The 18,277-nt window shown below is 53.5% G+C and overlaps 3 protein-coding genes across 7 annotated transcripts; 1 reads left to right on the forward strand and 2 right to left on the reverse strand.

Annotated features, from left to right (window-relative positions):
* The first annotated feature begins 1,278 nt into the window (after positions 1 to 1,278).
* Positions 1,279 to 4,794, forward strand: TM4SF19 (transmembrane 4 L six family member 19). Its single transcript, XM_035334359.1, has 5 exons — positions 1,279 to 1,409; positions 2,720 to 2,903; positions 2,994 to 3,071; positions 3,383 to 3,561; positions 3,650 to 4,794. Exons 2-5 carry the CDS (start codon positions 2,727 to 2,729, stop codon positions 3,870 to 3,872), a joined length of 657 nt encoding a protein of 218 aa, XP_035190250.1. The 5' UTR covers positions 1,279 to 1,409; positions 2,720 to 2,726; the 3' UTR covers positions 3,873 to 4,794.
* Positions 4,669 to 7,545, reverse strand: NEU4 (neuraminidase 4). Of its 5 annotated transcripts, none has more exons than XR_004753161.1 (4): positions 6,514 to 7,542; positions 6,167 to 6,422; positions 4,993 to 5,962; positions 4,784 to 4,959 (listed from the first exon to the last, which is right to left on the reverse strand). XR_004753161.1 is itself a non-coding variant. In XM_035334348.1 (4 exons), exons 2-4 carry the CDS (start codon positions 6,712 to 6,714, stop codon positions 5,055 to 5,057), a joined length of 1,365 nt encoding a protein of 454 aa, XP_035190239.1. In that variant the 5' UTR covers positions 6,715 to 6,741; positions 7,268 to 7,542; the 3' UTR covers positions 4,784 to 5,054. The 5 variants fall into 5 exon arrangements, 4 of the variants coding, with proteins under 4 accessions (XP_035190240.1, XP_035190239.1, XP_035190238.1 ...); XM_035334348.1 differs by having other exon boundaries at positions 4,784 to 5,962; positions 6,514 to 6,741; positions 7,268 to 7,542; XM_035334347.1 differs by having other exon boundaries at positions 4,784 to 5,962; positions 6,514 to 6,719; positions 7,268 to 7,540.
* Positions 7,546 to 9,085: 1,540 nt separating this feature from the next.
* GAL3ST2 (galactose-3-O-sulfotransferase 2) lies at positions 9,086 to 15,619 on the reverse strand. The gene is made up of 4 exons (XM_035334781.1): positions 15,594 to 15,619; positions 10,809 to 10,892; positions 10,029 to 10,308; positions 9,086 to 9,946 (listed from the first exon to the last, which is right to left on the reverse strand). Exons 1-4 carry the CDS (start codon positions 15,617 to 15,619, stop codon positions 9,086 to 9,088), a joined length of 1,251 nt encoding a protein of 416 aa, XP_035190672.1.
* Positions 15,620 to 18,277: the final 2,658 nt, after the last annotated feature.

Genomic DNA, 18,277 nt, shown 5'->3' on the forward strand with positions numbered 1-18,277 from the left:
AGGGGCAGCCGCTGAGCTCTGCTCTCTGGGGACAGCGACAGGACCCGAGGGAATGGCATGGAGCTGGGACAGGAGAGGGTCAGGCTGGGGGTTAGGGAAAGGTTCTGCACCCAGAGGTGGTTGGGTGTTAGAACAGGCTCCCCAGGGAAGTGGTCATGGCACCAAGCCTGCTGGAGTTCTAGAAGTGTTTGGACAATGCTATCGGGCAGATTTTTTGGGTGGTCCTTTGGGGACCAGGAGATGGACTCGACGATCCTGGTGGGTCCCTTCCTACTTGGGACATTCTATGATTCTATAACATGTGAGCTGGGCCTGGGCACCCCCTTGGCTGATGCCCAGTGCCGTTTCTGAGGAGTGGAAGGTGTGGGCCAGGCTGTGACACCCCATTACTGAAAGCCTTCCCCTGCTCTTTGGGAGGCATTGAGTTGGAGACGTGGCTGGAGAGCAAGGTTTTTGGAAAGAACATGGGAAGCGCTGTGCATCCAGGATGTTGGTGTCGTCCTGGCAAAACTGATCTCACCAGAGCTGTCTGTGACAGCGTTACAGCTTTTAGTGAAGGTTTTTGGTGTCGAGATCTTGCTGCAGCTTTGGTTTCCACAGGTTGAACGTGGCCCTGGTGGAGGTGTCTTTTCATCCTTCATGTCCAGCAAGGGAAGGCATTTTTCAGTACCTTCACTGGCCAGCCAGTGCCTTGGGAGCTCTCTTCTGCTCTGAAACCCTTTGTCAGCTAAAGCCACATCTGCTGCTGTCTCTGACACACCACGTCAGTGTGACAAAGGATCAGTCACCACCATCTTACATAAAACAAACAGTGAGGCACCGTTGTATTGCGCATCCACTGTAACCCTGCAACATGGTCTGAGATGGCCTTTAGAGCATACCACACCTGCTCTGAGCGAAACATTGGTGAAGCTTCTTCACCAGCTGAAGAGCTTGTACAGGATTTGCTCTCCCCGCTGGGCTTGTATCAGCTCTATGGCCACCAGAGCTGGGTGTTAGAGAGCACAGATTGCTTGTATTTTCTTGCAGGTTGCTGGGTTGGTGGTTCTCCCCGTGCCAAGGGGGTTGTGCTGCTCCTTCTGCCTGGCTCTCTGTGCTCATTTGCTTTCTGGCGTCACTCCCCGAGACCTGGCTTTCTTAGGGAAGGAAATCAGCTGCAGGCTGGCAGGTGCTGCCTCATTCGCAAGGAAGAGTCATTCTTCCTTTTGAGCCACTGGTTGTGTGGGAGAGGGATGGTGCATGATGCAGTGGGTGGACCTCAGGGTGGAGAAGGAGGATGTGCAGAGTGTGCTGGGACATCATAAATAGCACCCATGGGTGCTGCCTCCATATATTCTCCCAGGACAGAGCTCCTCCCAGGGGGATGCTGCCGGCTCCGCACTGCTGACTTCTCCCAGCGTTGCTCCCAGGTAAGCCAGGAGGAAAGGAGGACAGGTTCCCTGTGCTTTCCTTGAATCCTTTACCTTTTGTCTATGGCAGGGAGGGCGTCTTTCTTGCAAACACCCTAACAGAGCCTGGATCTGCTGCAGTTTTGCTTTTACCTTCTTTCCACCTTGGGGTATGTGTGTTTGTGTGTGTTCCTCTTTAGCACAAGAGAAAGAAGGAAATAGCTAATGCCAACCTGCTTCTGGCTCAAGGGGAGTGCTGGGGGGACAGAAAGTGCAGGTCCCGTGGGGCCGCCATGCGCTGGGTGCACAGCCTGAGCTGCTCACAGGGAGGCTGGGGTAGCTCTTCCCATGGAAACAGCCGTGTGGCACCTCGGTGGTTCTGCTTCTGCAAAGCCAGAGCGAGCCTGAAATAAATTAACCAGCATGAGAAGTGTTCGGACTGATGGAATTCATGCAGAATAGGTTGTAAGCCACCACAAAAGGGGGGAATGCATAAAAAGCAGTGAGATCTGAAACAAAAATGAATGCAAGAGTGCATGGTAGAAGAAACCTGGAGATCTTCCCCCTGCCTCTGTGCCTGAAATGTCACATTCTGGCAAACCTGCTGTTGAGATGAACTCCAAGATGATCTCAGTGCAGGGATCCAAAGCCGAGACAGCTGCAGGGCGGGCTGTCACAGTGCTCCCGAAGCAGTCGGGGAACAGCACCTGTGCTGGAGGTGTGGAAGAGCGAGAGCAAGGTTTTGACTGGGTGTCACCTGGAGCTGGCCAGGTGCTTCCTAGGTACACTGATAGCTTGATAAAATGGAAAGTAAAGCTGAGCATCTTGCCCAAGGACTGCTTTGAAGGGCTGAGGGCTGCATGGGTTTTGAGGACAGCTTGATGCAGGACCTGCCATAGTCTGAAGTTCTGCCTAGCAAAAAATACTAGCAGGTCTGAAATTGGGCATCTCCTTCTACAATAAAATAGCTCAGCCCTAAGAAAAGTTTTTGACTGTAGTAGATTGGTATTAATATTGAATTTGAATTTAATTTGAATAAGTAATTAATCACATGGTCTTGTCACTGCAATTTGTTTGTTCTTTTAAAAGTTTTTGCATAGATGTATCCTGTTGGCTGATGAGCATGGGGATAGTTGGCTTTTTTGCTGTCTTCACTCTTTTCTGTATCTTGCACGTGCGGTTGTGCCCCATGTTAAACATCCACGGCTGCAATGCAGGGAAATGGCATTTCCATTGGAAGCTCCCTGTGAGGTGGGGGGCGGCATTGCTGGGGGTCATGGTGGGGCTGAAGGCAGCCTTGTCCTCTCCTCCTCCTCCCCATCCCCGTGCAGGCAGGCCATGTGCGTGGGGAGGTGCAGCCGCATCGTGGGCCCCTGCCTGCTGGCACTGGGCACACTCTCTGTGATAGCCAACATCCTCCTGCTCTTCCCTGGTGGGGCGTGGAAGTACCTGGTGGACGGGCACATCACCAAGCAGGCCAAGGTCATGCCGGGCATCTGGGGAGGAGGCATCACCGTGAGTATCGTGTTTTGCACAGCATCCTCCATCCCTCATACGTGATTCGTCCCCCCCCCCCCCCCCCAAGCCATCTTCTCCATCCCACAGGTGCTGCTGGTGGCGACCCACATCACAGCAATGGGGTGGCGATGTGCTGGCTGCTCCGACTGCGGCACCCGTCACAACGTAAGGCAGGGCTGAGGCCCCCAAGCAGTGTGGGGTTGGATGTGGTGGGGTGTCCCCTCTCCCGTGGGCATGTGGTGGGGCATTGCGCGGTGACCCCGTGGTGGGATGTTCACAGTGCCACCTCTCCTGAGGGCCCATGGTGGGACATCACATGGTGTCCCCTCTCCTGTGGACCCACGCTGGGACATTGCATGGTGCCATCTCTCCTCTGACCCCATGGTGGGATACTGCACAGTGTCCCCTCCCTGGAGGACAGGGCTTTGTGTGGGCTCCCAAATTCTGCCCAGCCCCAAGCCCTGTGCTCCCCGCAGGCCTTTCTCTCTGCCATCCTCTCCAAGCTGGCACTCCTGGGCTCCGCCGCCTGCTTCATCCTGTCTGGGGTGGGCCTGACCAACGGCCCTCTCTGCCTCTACAACGCCTCCGAGCACAGCCACGTCCCCACCTGGGGATACCCTTTCTTGGACACCAGCAGCCAGGTGTCTGACACCAGGTACAGGGCCCTCATAACGCAGGCAGTGAAATGAAGGCGGCGTTTCAGCGGCTGCTCGTGGCTCATCCTCTTCCCCCCCACGGCACAGGGTACTGGTGCTGGCGGATTATTTCCTGTACAAGCCGGACACCTGGGGCACCTGCCTGGAGCCGGCGGGCATTGTGGCCTGGAATGTCACCCTCTTCTCCCTCCTGCTGCTCGTCAGCACTGCCGAGATGGTGCTGGCCTCCATCCAGATCCTCAACGGCTATGCTGGCTGCCTCTGCGGCTTCTGCGAGGGGAAGAAGGGCCGCCCCACACGCCTGGACTGAGCGCTGGAGCTGTGCTCATGGGGGTCACTGCAGGTGCGGGCAGCTGGAGACTGGCCTAGGGACAGAGGAGAAGCGGATCCCAAACGTCGAGGTATGGGAGCAGGCCCTGGAGGGATGGGGGGCTCCTGGAGGGACCTCGTTGGGAACCTCGCTGGAAATGGGACGACAGAGCAGCTGCTCATCCTGACCAGCCCAGTGGTGCAGAGCCCCATCCCCATTGCCCCTGGGGCTTGGCTGCGCTCACAGCGTCACCGCCTTCGGCACGTCCTCATCCCTGCCTGGTGCAGGGGCAGAGCCCAGGGGCTGCGGGAACAGCAAGTGCCTCTGCTTGGAGCATATTTGTACATGAACTGGTCACGTTGAGAGGAAAGTGGCAGTGGCCATGGTAACTTGAAAAAGAAGTCAGCCAGATTGCACAATAACAAGGAGATGAAGATTTTGATGAGAGAAATTGGGTTGAAAGTAAGTATTAAAAAGGAGCAAGAGAAGGGGCATAAGCAGGTGTGCCTGTGAGAGGAGAGGCCATGGCATTGTGCCCCAGCAGCCTCCCCCATGGCAGCCCCGATCTGCGGCACTGCTGACAGTGCCACTCAATTTGTGTTTCACAGACTGATGGTTGATTGAGTGGGCTTGGGAAAGCAATAAAGTGCATTCCTCACGTGAATCGAAGGGTTTTTTCCAGTGCCAAGGACCTGGCTGTGAAGCTTGCTCTCTGGCAGGGTGCACGGAGGGGCTGCTGAAATGCCACCTCCACCACTCTGCCGATGTGAAGCTGGAAGCAGGAGGGAGAGCATCATTAGGGACCCGTCCTTTATTTGGGAGGATTCTGGGTGGAGGAAGAGAGGTGCAAGGGCAGTGAGACAGAGAGAGAAAGGCTGAGAACAGGGATAACGGTAATAAAGGCATGAGCCTCTGAGCCCAACCACCTCTATAATTATAAAAGAGCAATACAAATGAGATAAAACCCTGTGTTGGGACAGGAGCATCAGCCCTCAGCATGGTCCAGCCCAGGGGACTGGAGGAGCCCCCAGATCCCACCCTGGTGTACATCAGCAGAGCTTGCCCTGCCACAGGGTCGTGCCGGGTTCTCCCTGCGTGCCACCAGACCCAGCCCGGCCACGGAAGGTGGCCGGCCCCCACGTGCCCACGGCCGGCCCACACCAGGGGGTGCTGCAGGTGGCTCTAGGAGACACAGCAGCTCCTTCGCCTCCGCTTCCTGCAGGGCACTGCAGCCGTCAGGGGGATGTTCTGGAGCACATCATGCAGTGTGAACATGCTGAAGGATATCTGCTCGTAGGGGGACCGCTTCCCGTTCTCGTAGAGGCAGGCAAAAGCAATGGCTGGGCCACCAGAGATGGGGGCCTGGCTGTGGGGCAGCTCCATGTAAGCCAGGTCCGAATACGCGCTTGGGCCCTCGTAGATGACCCAGGGTTCGGTCCAGCTGTCTGCGTCCCTGGGGAAGGTGCTGAGGTGAACCCCCATGTTGACCCGCGACATGGGGCTGGTGGGGTGGGAGTAGAGCACCCACGTTGGTGCTTGGAAGAAGGTGCTGGGGCTGGAGGTGGCTTTGGGGTCCACTTGGAGCTTATCCCCTGCTGCCCTCAAAGCAAGCAGGTCCCAAAAACGGGAGAGTGGCCGTGGAGCCGAGTCTTGTCCAGGGATGTCAGGGGGCTGGGGGCCGTACACGAAAGGCGCAGGGAAGCCGATGACACTGCCGTGGCACCCGTGGGGGGGCTCGACCAGCCGCTGGACCAGCTGCCCCCCGTGGAAGACAGCCCCGTCATCGGTGCTCAGTGCCTGGACGCGGAAGCCCAGGGGGCTGCGGGCATTGCAGTAGAGGACATTGGAGCCGTCCTCCTCGTCCACCGAGACCAGCTGGCACTCGCCTGTCTGCAGGTTGGGGATGAACTCCCCAAAACGCCAGCCCCGGCCGTGGTCGTCGCTGTAGAAGGCGAAGGAGTGAGGGGTGGTCTTGCAGAGCTGCCCGAAGCACTCCTTGCAGTCAATGTGGTAGCTGTAGGCAGGCACCAGCAGTCGGCCGGAGCGCAGCTGGATCCCATGCCCGGGGCCCAGTGCAAAGGTGGCCCAGTCTGGGGACAGGGGGACGAGCATGATGAGCAGCCCCGGCTCCCCACCACCAGGCTGCTCTCTCCATCTCCTCCCCACTCCTCTCAGGCTCCTCTTCTCCCTCACCCCAGCTCTGCCCTTGGACCCTTGCCCGGTCACAGCCCGAGGCCGCTGCTGGCCGTGCCACGCTCACCGGCTTTTTTGCCCCTGCCTGCTGGTGTCACTACCTTTGATGGCCCTGCCGATGACCTGCTGCGTCAGGTCTGTGGCCTTGCTCCAGCTCAGCCCCTGGTCGGCACTGGTGACACAGCACAGGCGGGTGACGTTCTGGCCCGTGACAATCTGGAAGGCTTCGGGTGTCCTGCCCAGCACCGTGATGAAGAAGAGGAAGAGGGTGCCTGTGAACTCATCGTAGAGTGGGCAGGGGTTCATCGACCGGTGGTGCTGCAGCGCCGCCGTCTCAAGCACCCGCATGTCTTCCCACTGCACGGGGACGGGGCAGAGCAGTCAGAGCCCTCCCCAGACCACCCCGGGCCCGATCCAGCCCCCACCACGGTGTCGGCCCCGCTCCCACCTCCACGTAGCTGCCGTAGACGGTGCCGCGGCGCAGCACCAGCAGGTTGGCGTGGGCGTCATCGGCGCTCAGCCGCTCCTCAGCGAAGGCCAGCAGCTTGGCCACGCAGGGCAGGTAGAGCAGGGCTGGCACGCGGTACGTGACGCCGGTGGTCTCCTTCTCGAAGAGCACGGTGCGGGCGGGGAAGTGCCGGGAGCCCATGGTGTCTGCGGCAGAGAGAGGCGCGGCCCGGCTGCGGGCAGGGGGCTCACGGCGCTGCCCCTGCCCAAGTGGGATTTGGGGAAAGGTGATGGGCAGGACACCGCATGCAGTGGGGCTCCCGGTAAACTGAGGCTGGCAAGGGCCAGGGTGGGAGCCATGGCAGGGCATCAGAGGGGGCAGAGCTGTCCCTGCATGTCCCCATGCACGTCCTTGGACCAGAGGGATGGGATCCCTTGCCCCTGGGCAGGGCGGCTGCTGGTTTTGCTCTCCAGCTCTCGTCCCCATCTTTCCAAGCCAGAGCTGTCACTAGAGGTTTCACCGCTGAGCCATGCTTACAGGTGGGAGCCCCGGCTGGCAATGAATGAAGCCACCAAGGACTCAGGCTGGTCCTGCTGGAGTGGGGGCTCTGCCCGGGGAAGCTCCATGGCCTCTCCTGCTCCCTTCAGCATCTCCCCTTTCTCCGCTGCATTCCCACAGGGCAAGGGCTGGGTCTGCTGCCCACCCCAGGCCTGCATTTTGCCCAGCACCCCATGGGGAAAGCCCAGGCACTCACCCGGTCCTGCTCAGCGCGGGGCAGCCGCCTCCATCCCCTGGCAGGCGTTGGGGCAATGCTGGCTCCTGCAGCGCTGGCTGCCTGTAGAGCCTGTCCCCAGCCGTTCGCTGTCCCCCCACCGATATGTCACGGGGCTCCCGCCGTGGCCAGCGGCCGGCAAAAAGCCCTGAGTCAGCAGCAGCACAAAGGCCCCATTATCAGGCAGGCAGAACCCGGGCCCCTCAACGTGCATCTGCTGCGCTCAGGGCCACAGGGAGGGAAAGCCGAGGGATGCAGTCCCTCCGGCCTCAGATTCCTTGCTCACCCCCGGGAGCAGGGCAGGGGCCCCCAGAAGGCTGCCGTCTCCTCTGCCCCATCTGGCTCAGGCCGTTGGGATGTAGCTGGGGCTGCTGGATCAGAAAATCCATGAGGGTGCCATTAAGCGCTGCGTTGTTCCTGCCCTATGGTGCATGGTCTCACTAGGTGCAAGGCAAAGGCTGCATCTCCATCCCCCCCCCCCCCCCCAGTGCTGTGAGGCTGGAGGCACAGGATCTGCGTGGCAGGCTCCTGCCTCCGCTGGCCTTGGGGCTGCTGGGTTGAACCACAGCCCCAGAGCTCCCCTCCAGCTACAGCTGCACGATGCCCCTGCTCCTGCCTGCTTCACCCTGAGGCAGCCGCTGAAGCCACCGAAGCAGCCCCAGGGTGGCCATCGCCCCTACACCACCCGAGTGGCTCGATGCCTTGATTTCTGGTGTGGGGTAAATCACTGGTTAGAGGGTGGTGCCGCTGATGTGCCCAAACCTTCCCCAGGCACATCCCTCGCGGCCAACCTGCACAGTGCAGGAGGGAGGGGACGCTCGTTAAACTTTACAGTCCTGCCCCATGAGTGGTGGCAGGCACAGTAGAAACCAGCGATGGGCTCCAGAAACCTGTGCTGGGCCCAGCCACCGAGCAAGGGCAATCATTAACAGCAATGACGCCAAAGCTGTCACTCCCTGGGAGGGTTTGGCCCATGAGGGTTTGATTCCCATCACGAGGTGATGCCCTAGGCCAGCAATGGCTGTGCCTCCTTGGATCCCTTTCCTAATCGGCATTGGAAGTTTGGCCATGGGAGCAATGGGATGTGATGAAGCCTCTGCTGATGATAAAATGTCAATGCTGCTGGCCTGAAGACCTAATTTCTTTCCTATGCACCTGCTCCTTCAAGTACTGCATTCCCTTGGTGAGCTCTTGTCCTTATCTACCCTCCGCTTTTGTATCCTAAAAGCAGAAAATTGAGACTCGCTCTAGTGAGCTGTAACCAGCCTGGAAGTAATGACCGCTATTAAAAAAGGTCAAATGCAAACCAAACGATTAAGCCCCTGATTAATGATTAAGAGGGAGGAAAATCTAACCCAGCCTGAAAGCCTGCCAACTTTCAGGAGCACTGGGCTGTCCCCTGCGTGTGACAGCAGCAGCACACCTGTGAGCAGCATGGACCTGAGCATTGTCTGGCCGAGTGCTTGGCTGGAGGCGTTCTGGGACCTGCCTCAACCTCGGTGAGCTGGGAAGGAGGACTGCAAGCACGTGGTGGGCTCAGTGCCCCAGCAAGCGTCATGCTCCCCCGAGAGGGGAAGAGAGGAGCGGGTGGCACCCACCTAATGACAGAGGCGGTAAATGTAAAGAAATAAAACTTTTGTTTCATTTTGTTTTTCCATAAAATAAAAGCCAGAGAGTGGAGGTAGCCCTCAAATGGACCCCCACTCCCCAGTCTCCCCCTCATGTGCAAGAGTCTCATCACCAAACCCTGGTGATGTAAAGGGCCGCAGCAGCGGGACGCTGCAGGTGCTGGCATAAGCTCTAGTTTTGACTTGGGACCTGTGTCTTCTCCAGGGAATTGCTCCACGGCAAGGGAAGGTTTAATGGTTTCCTCTTCTTGTGTGGGTGCTGAATGGAGTAAAGATAGGATGTGTACTGGAGTTCTGGCATAATCATTTTCTGGCAGTTTTTCAGAGTCTCATTGTTTAAGTCTGGTCTGATGTTGTAACCAAGTATATCTGCATTCCCTGACTGAAAAGGCAAGAGAGTTTTGTCCTTGATGTGAGTCTTCACCACTGCCTTTTGGCCCAAGAGGCAGGTCTCCATGAGCTCCTTCTGTCTCATCCGCAGGTGATTTACCTCTTTCTCCAGCTCCTCAAGTCCTATGGTCTCCTCAATTCTCCTCCAGAAGCTCTGGTTGAAGTGCAGGTAGAGATTCCAATCGAGCGAGCACCACGTCTTTATCCTCTCCTTGCTTTCTGGAGTCAAGGTCTGGACAGTGTCATTGCTTCTGGAATTGAGCTTAAAGTAGATCACATCATCTAGATCCCAGCACAAAGTGTGCTTCAGGAGGATCATGGACTCATCAAAGTAGTCTGCTATCAAGATCAGGTGGAAGTTCTGTTCAATCTCCTTTAAGACCTCCTGGGTGTAGTTTTCATTGTCCTCTGCATTGTTATCATAGCCAAAGTCAAACCACATGTTATTCTTGGCATAGATGTTTTTCCTGTAATCCTCCTCATGGTAATATTTCAAGGGCGATGCCAGGTACTCATTCACGTCCTTGGATCTACTGAAGGCAGGGGCTACGTTCTTGTAGTAGACGTAGGAAGATTCCAGCAGAAAAATGGGGTTCCTCAGGATGGAGAAGTAGACGGTGTTCCCTGCCATCACCTTATGCACCTGTTTGTGGGGAGGAAGAAGAGGGGCTGTTAGTCCAGAGGCCCTGTTTGTTCAACTGTGTACCAGGTGCCATGGCTCTTACCTCTGAGGGGTTAAACCGCAGGTGGTTGCACATGATGTTGTAGTTTTGCCCTTTGTTTTGAAATTTCTCCACAAATCTGGTCATGAATCTCTCCGGGTAACCCAGGTGGAAGCGCTGGTCAGCTGGGAGGGCGATGGTGAGGTTATACTTCTCTGTGAACCGAAATAGGATGTTCAGGATGGTGCTGCTGGCAGTCTTGTGGGTCTTCAGGAACATGATGTTGGTTCTGGTGTGACACGGTGTGGGAGTTACCAGCAACTGTGCAGAGCTCCTCCAGAATCTGCAGGAAGGCAATGCATGGGGAAAACAGCCTCTTCAGTGTCATACCCCATCTCTTAGACCTGGCAAAGCTCAGCTAACCATCTCTTTTTCTCCCATGGCAGTAAAGCTTCAGGAGCTTCAGCCAAATGCACGTGGGTTCTCCTGACCCCACACCAGCAGCTGGAGCGAGGCACCAACCCAGAAAAGCCCCATCCCTTAGGCATGGATGTTGGACAGTTTTCTGTTTCTCCAGCTCCTCACTTGCCAAGCAGGGCCCAAATACTTCAGATTGATCCCCTTTTAATTTGTCTTGTGGCTGTTTTTGACCTAAAGAGCTGCACTTTGGCTCATTTCATCACTTGTGTGCCCAAATGTGGATCTAGGGTCCGATTTTAGGCTGCTGCCCTTCCAGCATTAGCTTAAATTGAGAGAGCTAAATTAAGTGTCACAGGTCAGATCCTTGCTGCCCTGTGGAGGTGAAGTCAAGCAACTAGTTGTTCTTGCTCCTTCTAGACTTACAGGAGATTTTTGCTAGCTGTATGGAAGAATCCCAACAGGGCGATTCCCACAAAAAAGTTGAAGAAGAGGAAACATTTGGTATACCTGGAAAGAGAGAGAACTTCTATGAATGTTATCTGGTAGAAGACAATCCCTCCGCAAATGTGAACCACAAAGCTTTGCATGCTGCCCTCAAGGCTTCTGCCACTGGGACCATAATTTCTTTATGGTGCCAGCCATAAAAGAAACCACTTTTTTTACTCTCATCCCCTAACTTTCACCCACACAACCTACTTCTTTTGGGTTTCTGAGGCCTCAGAGTTTGTTCATTTAGAGTTTATTCACTTCAAGCTTCTCCCATTTCCTGAACGGAATTCTGCACTTCAATTGCAAGAGCAAAGCAGTAATGTATTTATTGCTGTATTGCAGTGATCTAACTAAGCTTAATCATAGATAAAACAGCAACTTAACAAGATTTGAAATGGCAAGGTACACTCTGGGCTATTTACTGCATAGAGAACCAGATCAGACTAAAAGTAGCAGAGAGACCCTCCCATTGGGTTGGTTGACAATTTATGTCTAAAGGATTATATACGCAATCATAGAATCATAGAATGGTTTTGGTTGGAAGGGACCTTAAAGATCATCTAATTCCAATCCCCTTCCATGGGCAGAAAGACCTCCCACCAGCCTAGGCTGCCCCCAACCCCATACAGCCTGGCCTTGGGCACTGCCAGGGATGGGGCAGCCACAGCTGCTCTGGGCAGCCTGGGCCAGGGCCTCACCGCCCTCTGAGTAAAAAAAATCTTTCTTACATCTAATAAAAATCTACCTTCTTTTAGTTTAAAGCCATCACTCCTTGTCCTATCACTACACCCCCTGACACAGAGTCCCTCCCCAGCTTTCCTGCAGCCCCCTTTAGGCACTGGAAGGCTTCTATAAGGTTTCCCCAGAGCATTCTCTTCTCCAGGCTGAACAACCTCAGCCCCCTCAGCCTGTCTTCATAGGAGAGGTGCCCCAGACCTCTGGTCATCTTCGTGGCCTACTCTGGACCTGCTCCAACAGCTCCCTGTCCTTCTTGTGCTGGGGGCCCTGGAGCTGAGTGCAGGGGCCCCCTCCCTCGCCCTGCTGCCCACGCTGTGTTGGTGCAGCCCAGGGTACGGGTGGCTTTCTGGGCTGCAGACACACATTGCTGGCTTGTGTAGAGCTTGTCATCAACCACCACCCCAGGTCCTTCTCCTCAGGGCTGCTCTCAATCCGTTCTCCACCCAGCCTTTATTTGTGCTTGGGATTGCCCCAGCCCTGGTGCATGACCTTGGCCTTGGCCTTATTGAACCTCATGAGGTTCACACAGGCCCACCTCTCCAGCCTGCCCAGGTCCTGCTGAATGGCATCCCTTCCCTCCAGCATGTCGACTGCACAACACATCTTGGCATTGTTGCCAAACTTGCTAAGGGTGCCCTCAATCCCACTGTCCATGTCATTGACAAAGATGTTAATTAGAGCTGGTCCCAATACTGACCCCTGAGGATCACCACTCATTACTGATCTCCACCTGGACATTGAACCATTGGCCACAACTCTTGGAATCTCCTTCTCCATTTCCCAGGTAACCAGGTCTCTCATTTATTTCTGGAGAGGGCTCACAATATCCCTAGTCTTCCTTTTTATCACCAGTGTACCTATAGAAGCCTTTCTTGTTGCCCTTGATGTTCCTTGCCAAATTCAATTCTAGGAGGGCTTTAGCTTTCCTAATCTGATCCTGGCTGCTCAGACAATGTCACTGTATCCCTCCCAGGCTATCTGTCTTTTCTTCAACCCTCCCTAGGCCTCTGTTTTCTGCTTGAGTTTGGCCAGGAGCTCCTAGTTCATCCATACAGGCCTCCTGGCATTTCTGCCTGACTTCCCCTTTGTTGGGATGCATTGCTCCTGAGCTTGGAGGAGGTGATCCTTGAATATTAACAAACTCTCTTGGGTCCCTCTCCCCTCCAGGGCCTTATCCCATGGAACTTTACCAAGCAATCAATCCTCTATATCACTCAATATCATATAGCAAGTTAGCAAGCTATTAGTGAGTAAGAAGTTTCTCAGTCTTGCAAGTAAAGCTTCAAGAAGCTAGCTAATAGTCACTTACCAAGTATCTGTCACGGGCATTTCTCAGCCTCAAGGAGTACCCCTGAGAGGCATCCATGCTCAAGGGGAAGATCCTGGCAGCCCACTGCAGTGCAGAAAAGCTCAACGGGCTCCGGATTGTCCCCTATTTATGGGGTAAGATGATGGGCACGTAGCTGTCATTGCACACCAGCCATATGTGATTGGTGCATGGGCCATCAGCCCTTTTTTACTACATTGTCAGAATCTACCCACAGCCAGACGCAGCCATCGCTGCATGACTCCGGCCACAGTGTGACAAGCAGGGCTCTGACAGCCAGATACAGCCATGGAAAACTAGAGACAGGGTGGGAGCAAAGTCCAACAGAACAATAGGAACCACACATAAAAATATAGCAATCGTGACCAGATGTTAAATGATTGAAGTGCCATAAAATGAATGCAAACACAGAGGAATCAGGATGCGGGGCCTGGGCCATGGCATAGCAGAAAGCATGATGACCTTCCTTCTCATAAAAAAACACCTTTGCTGTAAGCTTTGCTTTGCATGAGAGCACTTGCCTTCCTGCGAGGGAAACCCTTGGGCTGAAGAGCCTGTCTCAAGGCCCGGGAAGCCCCTTGGCCACAGCCAGCACCAACCTCTGATGGGGATTTGCAGCACAGCTGCTGAAAGAAGAGTTTCAGGACATAGATGGGGCAGCTTTCCATCAGTATTTCTTCACTTTTTGTTCCCAGGGTTGAGACTACCCCTTTCCTTTGATCGCTCTATGTATACAAGTAGAGCTGAGACTAGGGAAGAAATGCGGAGAGGCCAGCAAGCTCCTGTCTCTTGAATGCACCCCCTGCTTATTTTCTTGGCCTTTTACTTAAGGTGAAGCTGATGCTGGTGTGATGATGTTCCAGAAAGTGCCTCCGTGCCTGCCTGGAGGCCTTTCCTAAGGCAATCTGGCTACAGCCTTCTGCCTCTTTCCTGCAGAACTGAACGTGTGCAATAGGGAACTTGTTTGCTCAGGCAGCGTACCCAAAACAGAAAGCAGTTATACTCTGATTAATCTTTGAATAGGTAAATGAATCAACATTTGCCTAAACATACTGAAAATAAGACAGCTGCAACAAGTGCCATTAAGATTATCATTGCTATGTTATGAGAAAGAAGCTGAATGGGCTCTTTACAGCTCCATAACTTATCACCTCCAAGTAACCCTTATCAGTCTGACGTTTACAAGCAATTACATTTTGTCATCCTGCTTCCAGATACCCAAACACACAGCGAGCCGAGCCTGTCTGCAGTGTAAATGGGCACTCCCACCAGAGCCTCATGGCCAGGCATGGCCAGCTCTCACTGCTGGTGACACGGGGGTAAGACATGGGGCTTTCAGGCTGAGGGAACTCCAGGAATGAGAATGGGAAAATGGAGGCCAGGGAAGGGGCTGAAAGGATGGGAGCACATCCACGGGGTGCCACCAAGCCCTGCGTCTCGTCCTGCCCTCTTCTTCAGTCCTGTTTGCAGCGTTCCCTGTGCTGGCATGGGCAGCAAGGCCTGGGATGGAAAGTCCTGGGGGGTCTGGGGCTCCTGGGGAGACAGGGGCTCCTGAAAGGATGCACAGGGGGCCTGGGAACCCCACTGGAAATGGGGCAAAGGAGCTGCTGCTCACCCTGGCCAGCCCACCACCAGGAAGCCTGTCCCCATCTCTTTAGGGCTCGGCCACACTCCTGGTGAGTGTCACCAACCTGCACATGGGGCTTCGCCGCCCGTCCTGCTCTCACCACCCTGGTACATCTCTGTGAGAGCCAGCACTGCTCTCAAAAACTGTTCCCTTGGCCACATTCCTACCCTTGTCACAACTCTCTGACCAAGTCATTTCTAAAACCGAATGCCAACAGACACCATGCACTATGTTGGCTAAAATATGTGGTATCTTTTCCCTTCAGGAAAGACAGGTCCCGCTTGTTTCACAGCTGTTCTGCTCTATTTGCTGAAGGTGAACAGTGCGAGTGCCTAGCATTACAGCGGACAGAGCTGATCTTTCTCGTGAACAGTTAAAACCATAAGCAGAGGTATTTCACAACTGTCAGCCGGATCAACAGGAGCATACAGGGCATGACGTGCCGAATCATGGCTGCAGGGTTTTATTCCTCCCTAGCACGACGCAAGGAGGCATTTCGACTGGGGGGAGTGAAGTCCAACGCAGCCACAAGACGCAGGGTTCGTTCAGAGCACCCCTCGTTACCAACGCACTACCTGCTTTTCTGCCCCGTTAATACAGTCTTCCCCAAAGCAAAAGTTCAAGAGTTAAAATCTGAGTGTTGCACAGAAATCACTGAAGCATGCGGGGTATGAAACCGGCCTGGGATCCCTTTGAGGACCCGCTTCAGATCTACCACTAAAACACAAGTCCTTCTAAGCCAAAGAGTTTATCCTTTTGACAGAAGAAGGGACAACCTTTTTGTTTATTAGCATTAAGCTGAAAACAACAACTTCAAGGATCTGTGTCAGCATAACAAGGTTCTTTCAAATTAAAAGACTTGGAATATAGGAGGACACACTGAAATTAACCTCTACCCTGGAGCAAACTGTAACTAACTATAGGTTATTAATCACTTAGACAGATTAACTGAAGTATCTGAATCAGACCTTGCTACAAACCATGTTTTAATTCTGCACCTGTAATGTTCACGTCCCTCTCCCCTTACCTTGAAGTGCACCCAGGGGTTTTCATGCTGCCTCGCTGCTGTGAGCTAGAAAGTATCTCCTTTGCAAATCAGTTCCAAAACTCCTTTCGTTTACAGTCTCTGACGGATTTGGTGTAAGTGTCTCTATTTCTAGCATCCTGTCACTGCTATAAATGGCTGGGACAGGTGAGGACAAAGGGAGTGGCTAGGTGTTCCCAGGGGTGGGTGGAAGTTAATTAATAAGCCACGAACAGTTCTGGTATGGCATCACATTTACACACGCACCGATGCTTTTTCCAGGGCTGACTTAGGAAACAGGGTTTGCAGAAGTTTTGCAGGGAATTGAAGACTGAGCAGGTTCCTTAGCAGGGACCCCCCTCAAGAACAAGGGTACAGATGGGGGAAGACAAACATGCACACAAATGCTGTGCCTGGCTGCAGGAGGGAGGCACGGGGCTGATCGGGCAGGATGCTGGGCTGGGGGCTGGAGGAGGGCATCACCGGTCCCTTTCACTTCCTGCAGCCCCTCCAGAGCGACGTGTGTTGCCACACCTCCTGCTGCGGTGCTCAGGGCCTGAGATGCCTTTCCTCCGGTTCTTGCCTGGACATACAGGTCCATACTTCTCTGTCAGACATGTCTGGCAGCAGGAAATTAGGGACAACAGCAAAACAGGAATGGTGTCCGGCTATCGGAAATCCCCCTTCATTTCAAGAAGCACCACCAGCATAAAAGCCCAAGACACAAAGCACTTTGGCTCAAAGCCTTTCCCAGTGAAAACCCAGTTACAGTAACTGGAGGGTAAGAGCTTAGGTCCTTTGCTGTATCTCAGTCTTGGGAGAAAACAAAACAAAACAAAACAAAAACAAACAAAAAACACTTTTGCACCTACACCAGCTGAGCTATATTTGATGGTCCATCTACGTCTTTCTGGTGTTATCAATGACCACCACAACTTGCACAACATGTGAATTTGGAAGTCCACCATGGCTCCTGTACGCCAACCCTTCACAAACTGGGTTTCTTGATGCAGTTTGCCCAGGGAGAGCAGGATTTGTCCTGCAGGTCTGGAGGTAGGGGAAGTTTCCCCCAGCATAACCCCCACGTTGGGGTTATGCTGGGGGGAAGGCGCAGCGTGCATGAGCTCAGAGAGGACCTGCCTCCAGCTGCATCTGCTCATTTGCACGGGGACAACTGCAGAACAACTCATGCAAGAAGAGCTCTCGTGATGCCTCCTGCGGCTGTGATTATTCCATTTGCTGCATTCTTGCTGCCTGTCCTGGCATCATCTCCCAGGAGCTGGGCAGGGGCCAGCAGAAGCTCTGCTGCACTGTACATCAGCAACGAAGGCTGCCCAATCCCAGTCCCCAGTTCTCTCCACATACACACACTGCTGCGGCCTCCCAGAGCCCGTGCTGCTCATGGGAGGAAGTTGATGCATGCCCAATGCAGGCAATAAAACATTGCGGCACATCTTGCAGCCTGGAATTTGAGAGTAATCAGCCAATGTGGGGCATTTATGGCTATGCCACTCCTATGCACCTTATGCCTTTTCCCTCCCCACGCATGGTGCCTTTTCAGATGGTGGCACCAACGGGTCCCACCAGCAGGCATGTACTCAGAATTCTGGTATTCCTCATGAGAAAGGCTGAATTAAAATATAATGCATTACTTTTTAAATCACACCTTCTTCAGACCAGTCCCACAGTGCTTATTCAGATTCAGAGATTAACAGGTATAGGGTTTCTTTCCTTGAGTTCTGTGGTAGAATGTGAGCCAGTGTGTTGTTTTCTGAAGAATTTCTTAGCACGGTGCCAGCTGCTGCTGGCAGCAGGGCACCACTTAACAGACTTCTTCCTTTTGTTACATTTTACACATCAGTTGTGTGGTATCTTGTTCAGAACCCGGTAGAGCCCATGAATCATAAAAGACCATTTTTTTACGCTTTTATAGATGATTAATTGCTCACTTCCTGGATGTTGTATAAGAAATGTCCCACCTGTTCAGGTTTGGTTATGCAGAAAATATGGTGTCAGAAATAAATATTTGACATAGTTCAGCTTGCTCCGAGACTGGAAGCAATGAAGGTCATGCAGGTGACACAGAATTCGCTGGGGCAGGATGAACAGCTCCATACGGCCCGCTCGGTTAGGAGAGAGTCAAGTCCTTCCTCACTGTGCCAGAAGACTGCTGCTTCAAGGTGTTGAGTAGCCATAGACACTTCTCATCCTTCCAATGTTTAAGTCTGTCCTAGGAAAAAAAAAAAAAAAAAAAAAAAAAAAAAAAGACAAAAAAATTCTACCACAATGATTCTTTATCAAAAAATACATGCACACATACGTGCACATCTCTCTCTCTCCTATTTACAACAGTAAACCAGTATTTGAAAACATCATTGAGAACTTTGAACAGCAGGACAATACTGGCAATTAATTAACACAGAAAAAAATATATAACATAACCCCGGGGTAACTGGGGTTCCATTCCCTCAAGGTAATTGCTTTGTTGTTTATCTGAGATGGTGATTGTAACGCTGGGTTTATGGATCTGGGTTTGTAAAGAAGGCGGCTAAATGTGACTGGTGGAATTCCTCTGGCCACTGCACAGCCCTGTGTTATCTGCCAGCCCTGGCTCCCTCCCTAGCACTCTCTCCCTACATAGCTAAAAAAAAAAAAAAAAAAAAAAAAAAAAAAAAAAAAAAAAAAAA

This window comes from Oxyura jamaicensis, chromosome 9 (genome assembly GCF_011077185.1).
Source record: "Oxyura jamaicensis isolate SHBP4307 breed ruddy duck chromosome 9, BPBGC_Ojam_1.0, whole genome shotgun sequence".
In the NCBI taxonomy this organism is placed as follows: domain Eukaryota; kingdom Metazoa; phylum Chordata; class Aves; order Anseriformes; family Anatidae; genus Oxyura; species Oxyura jamaicensis.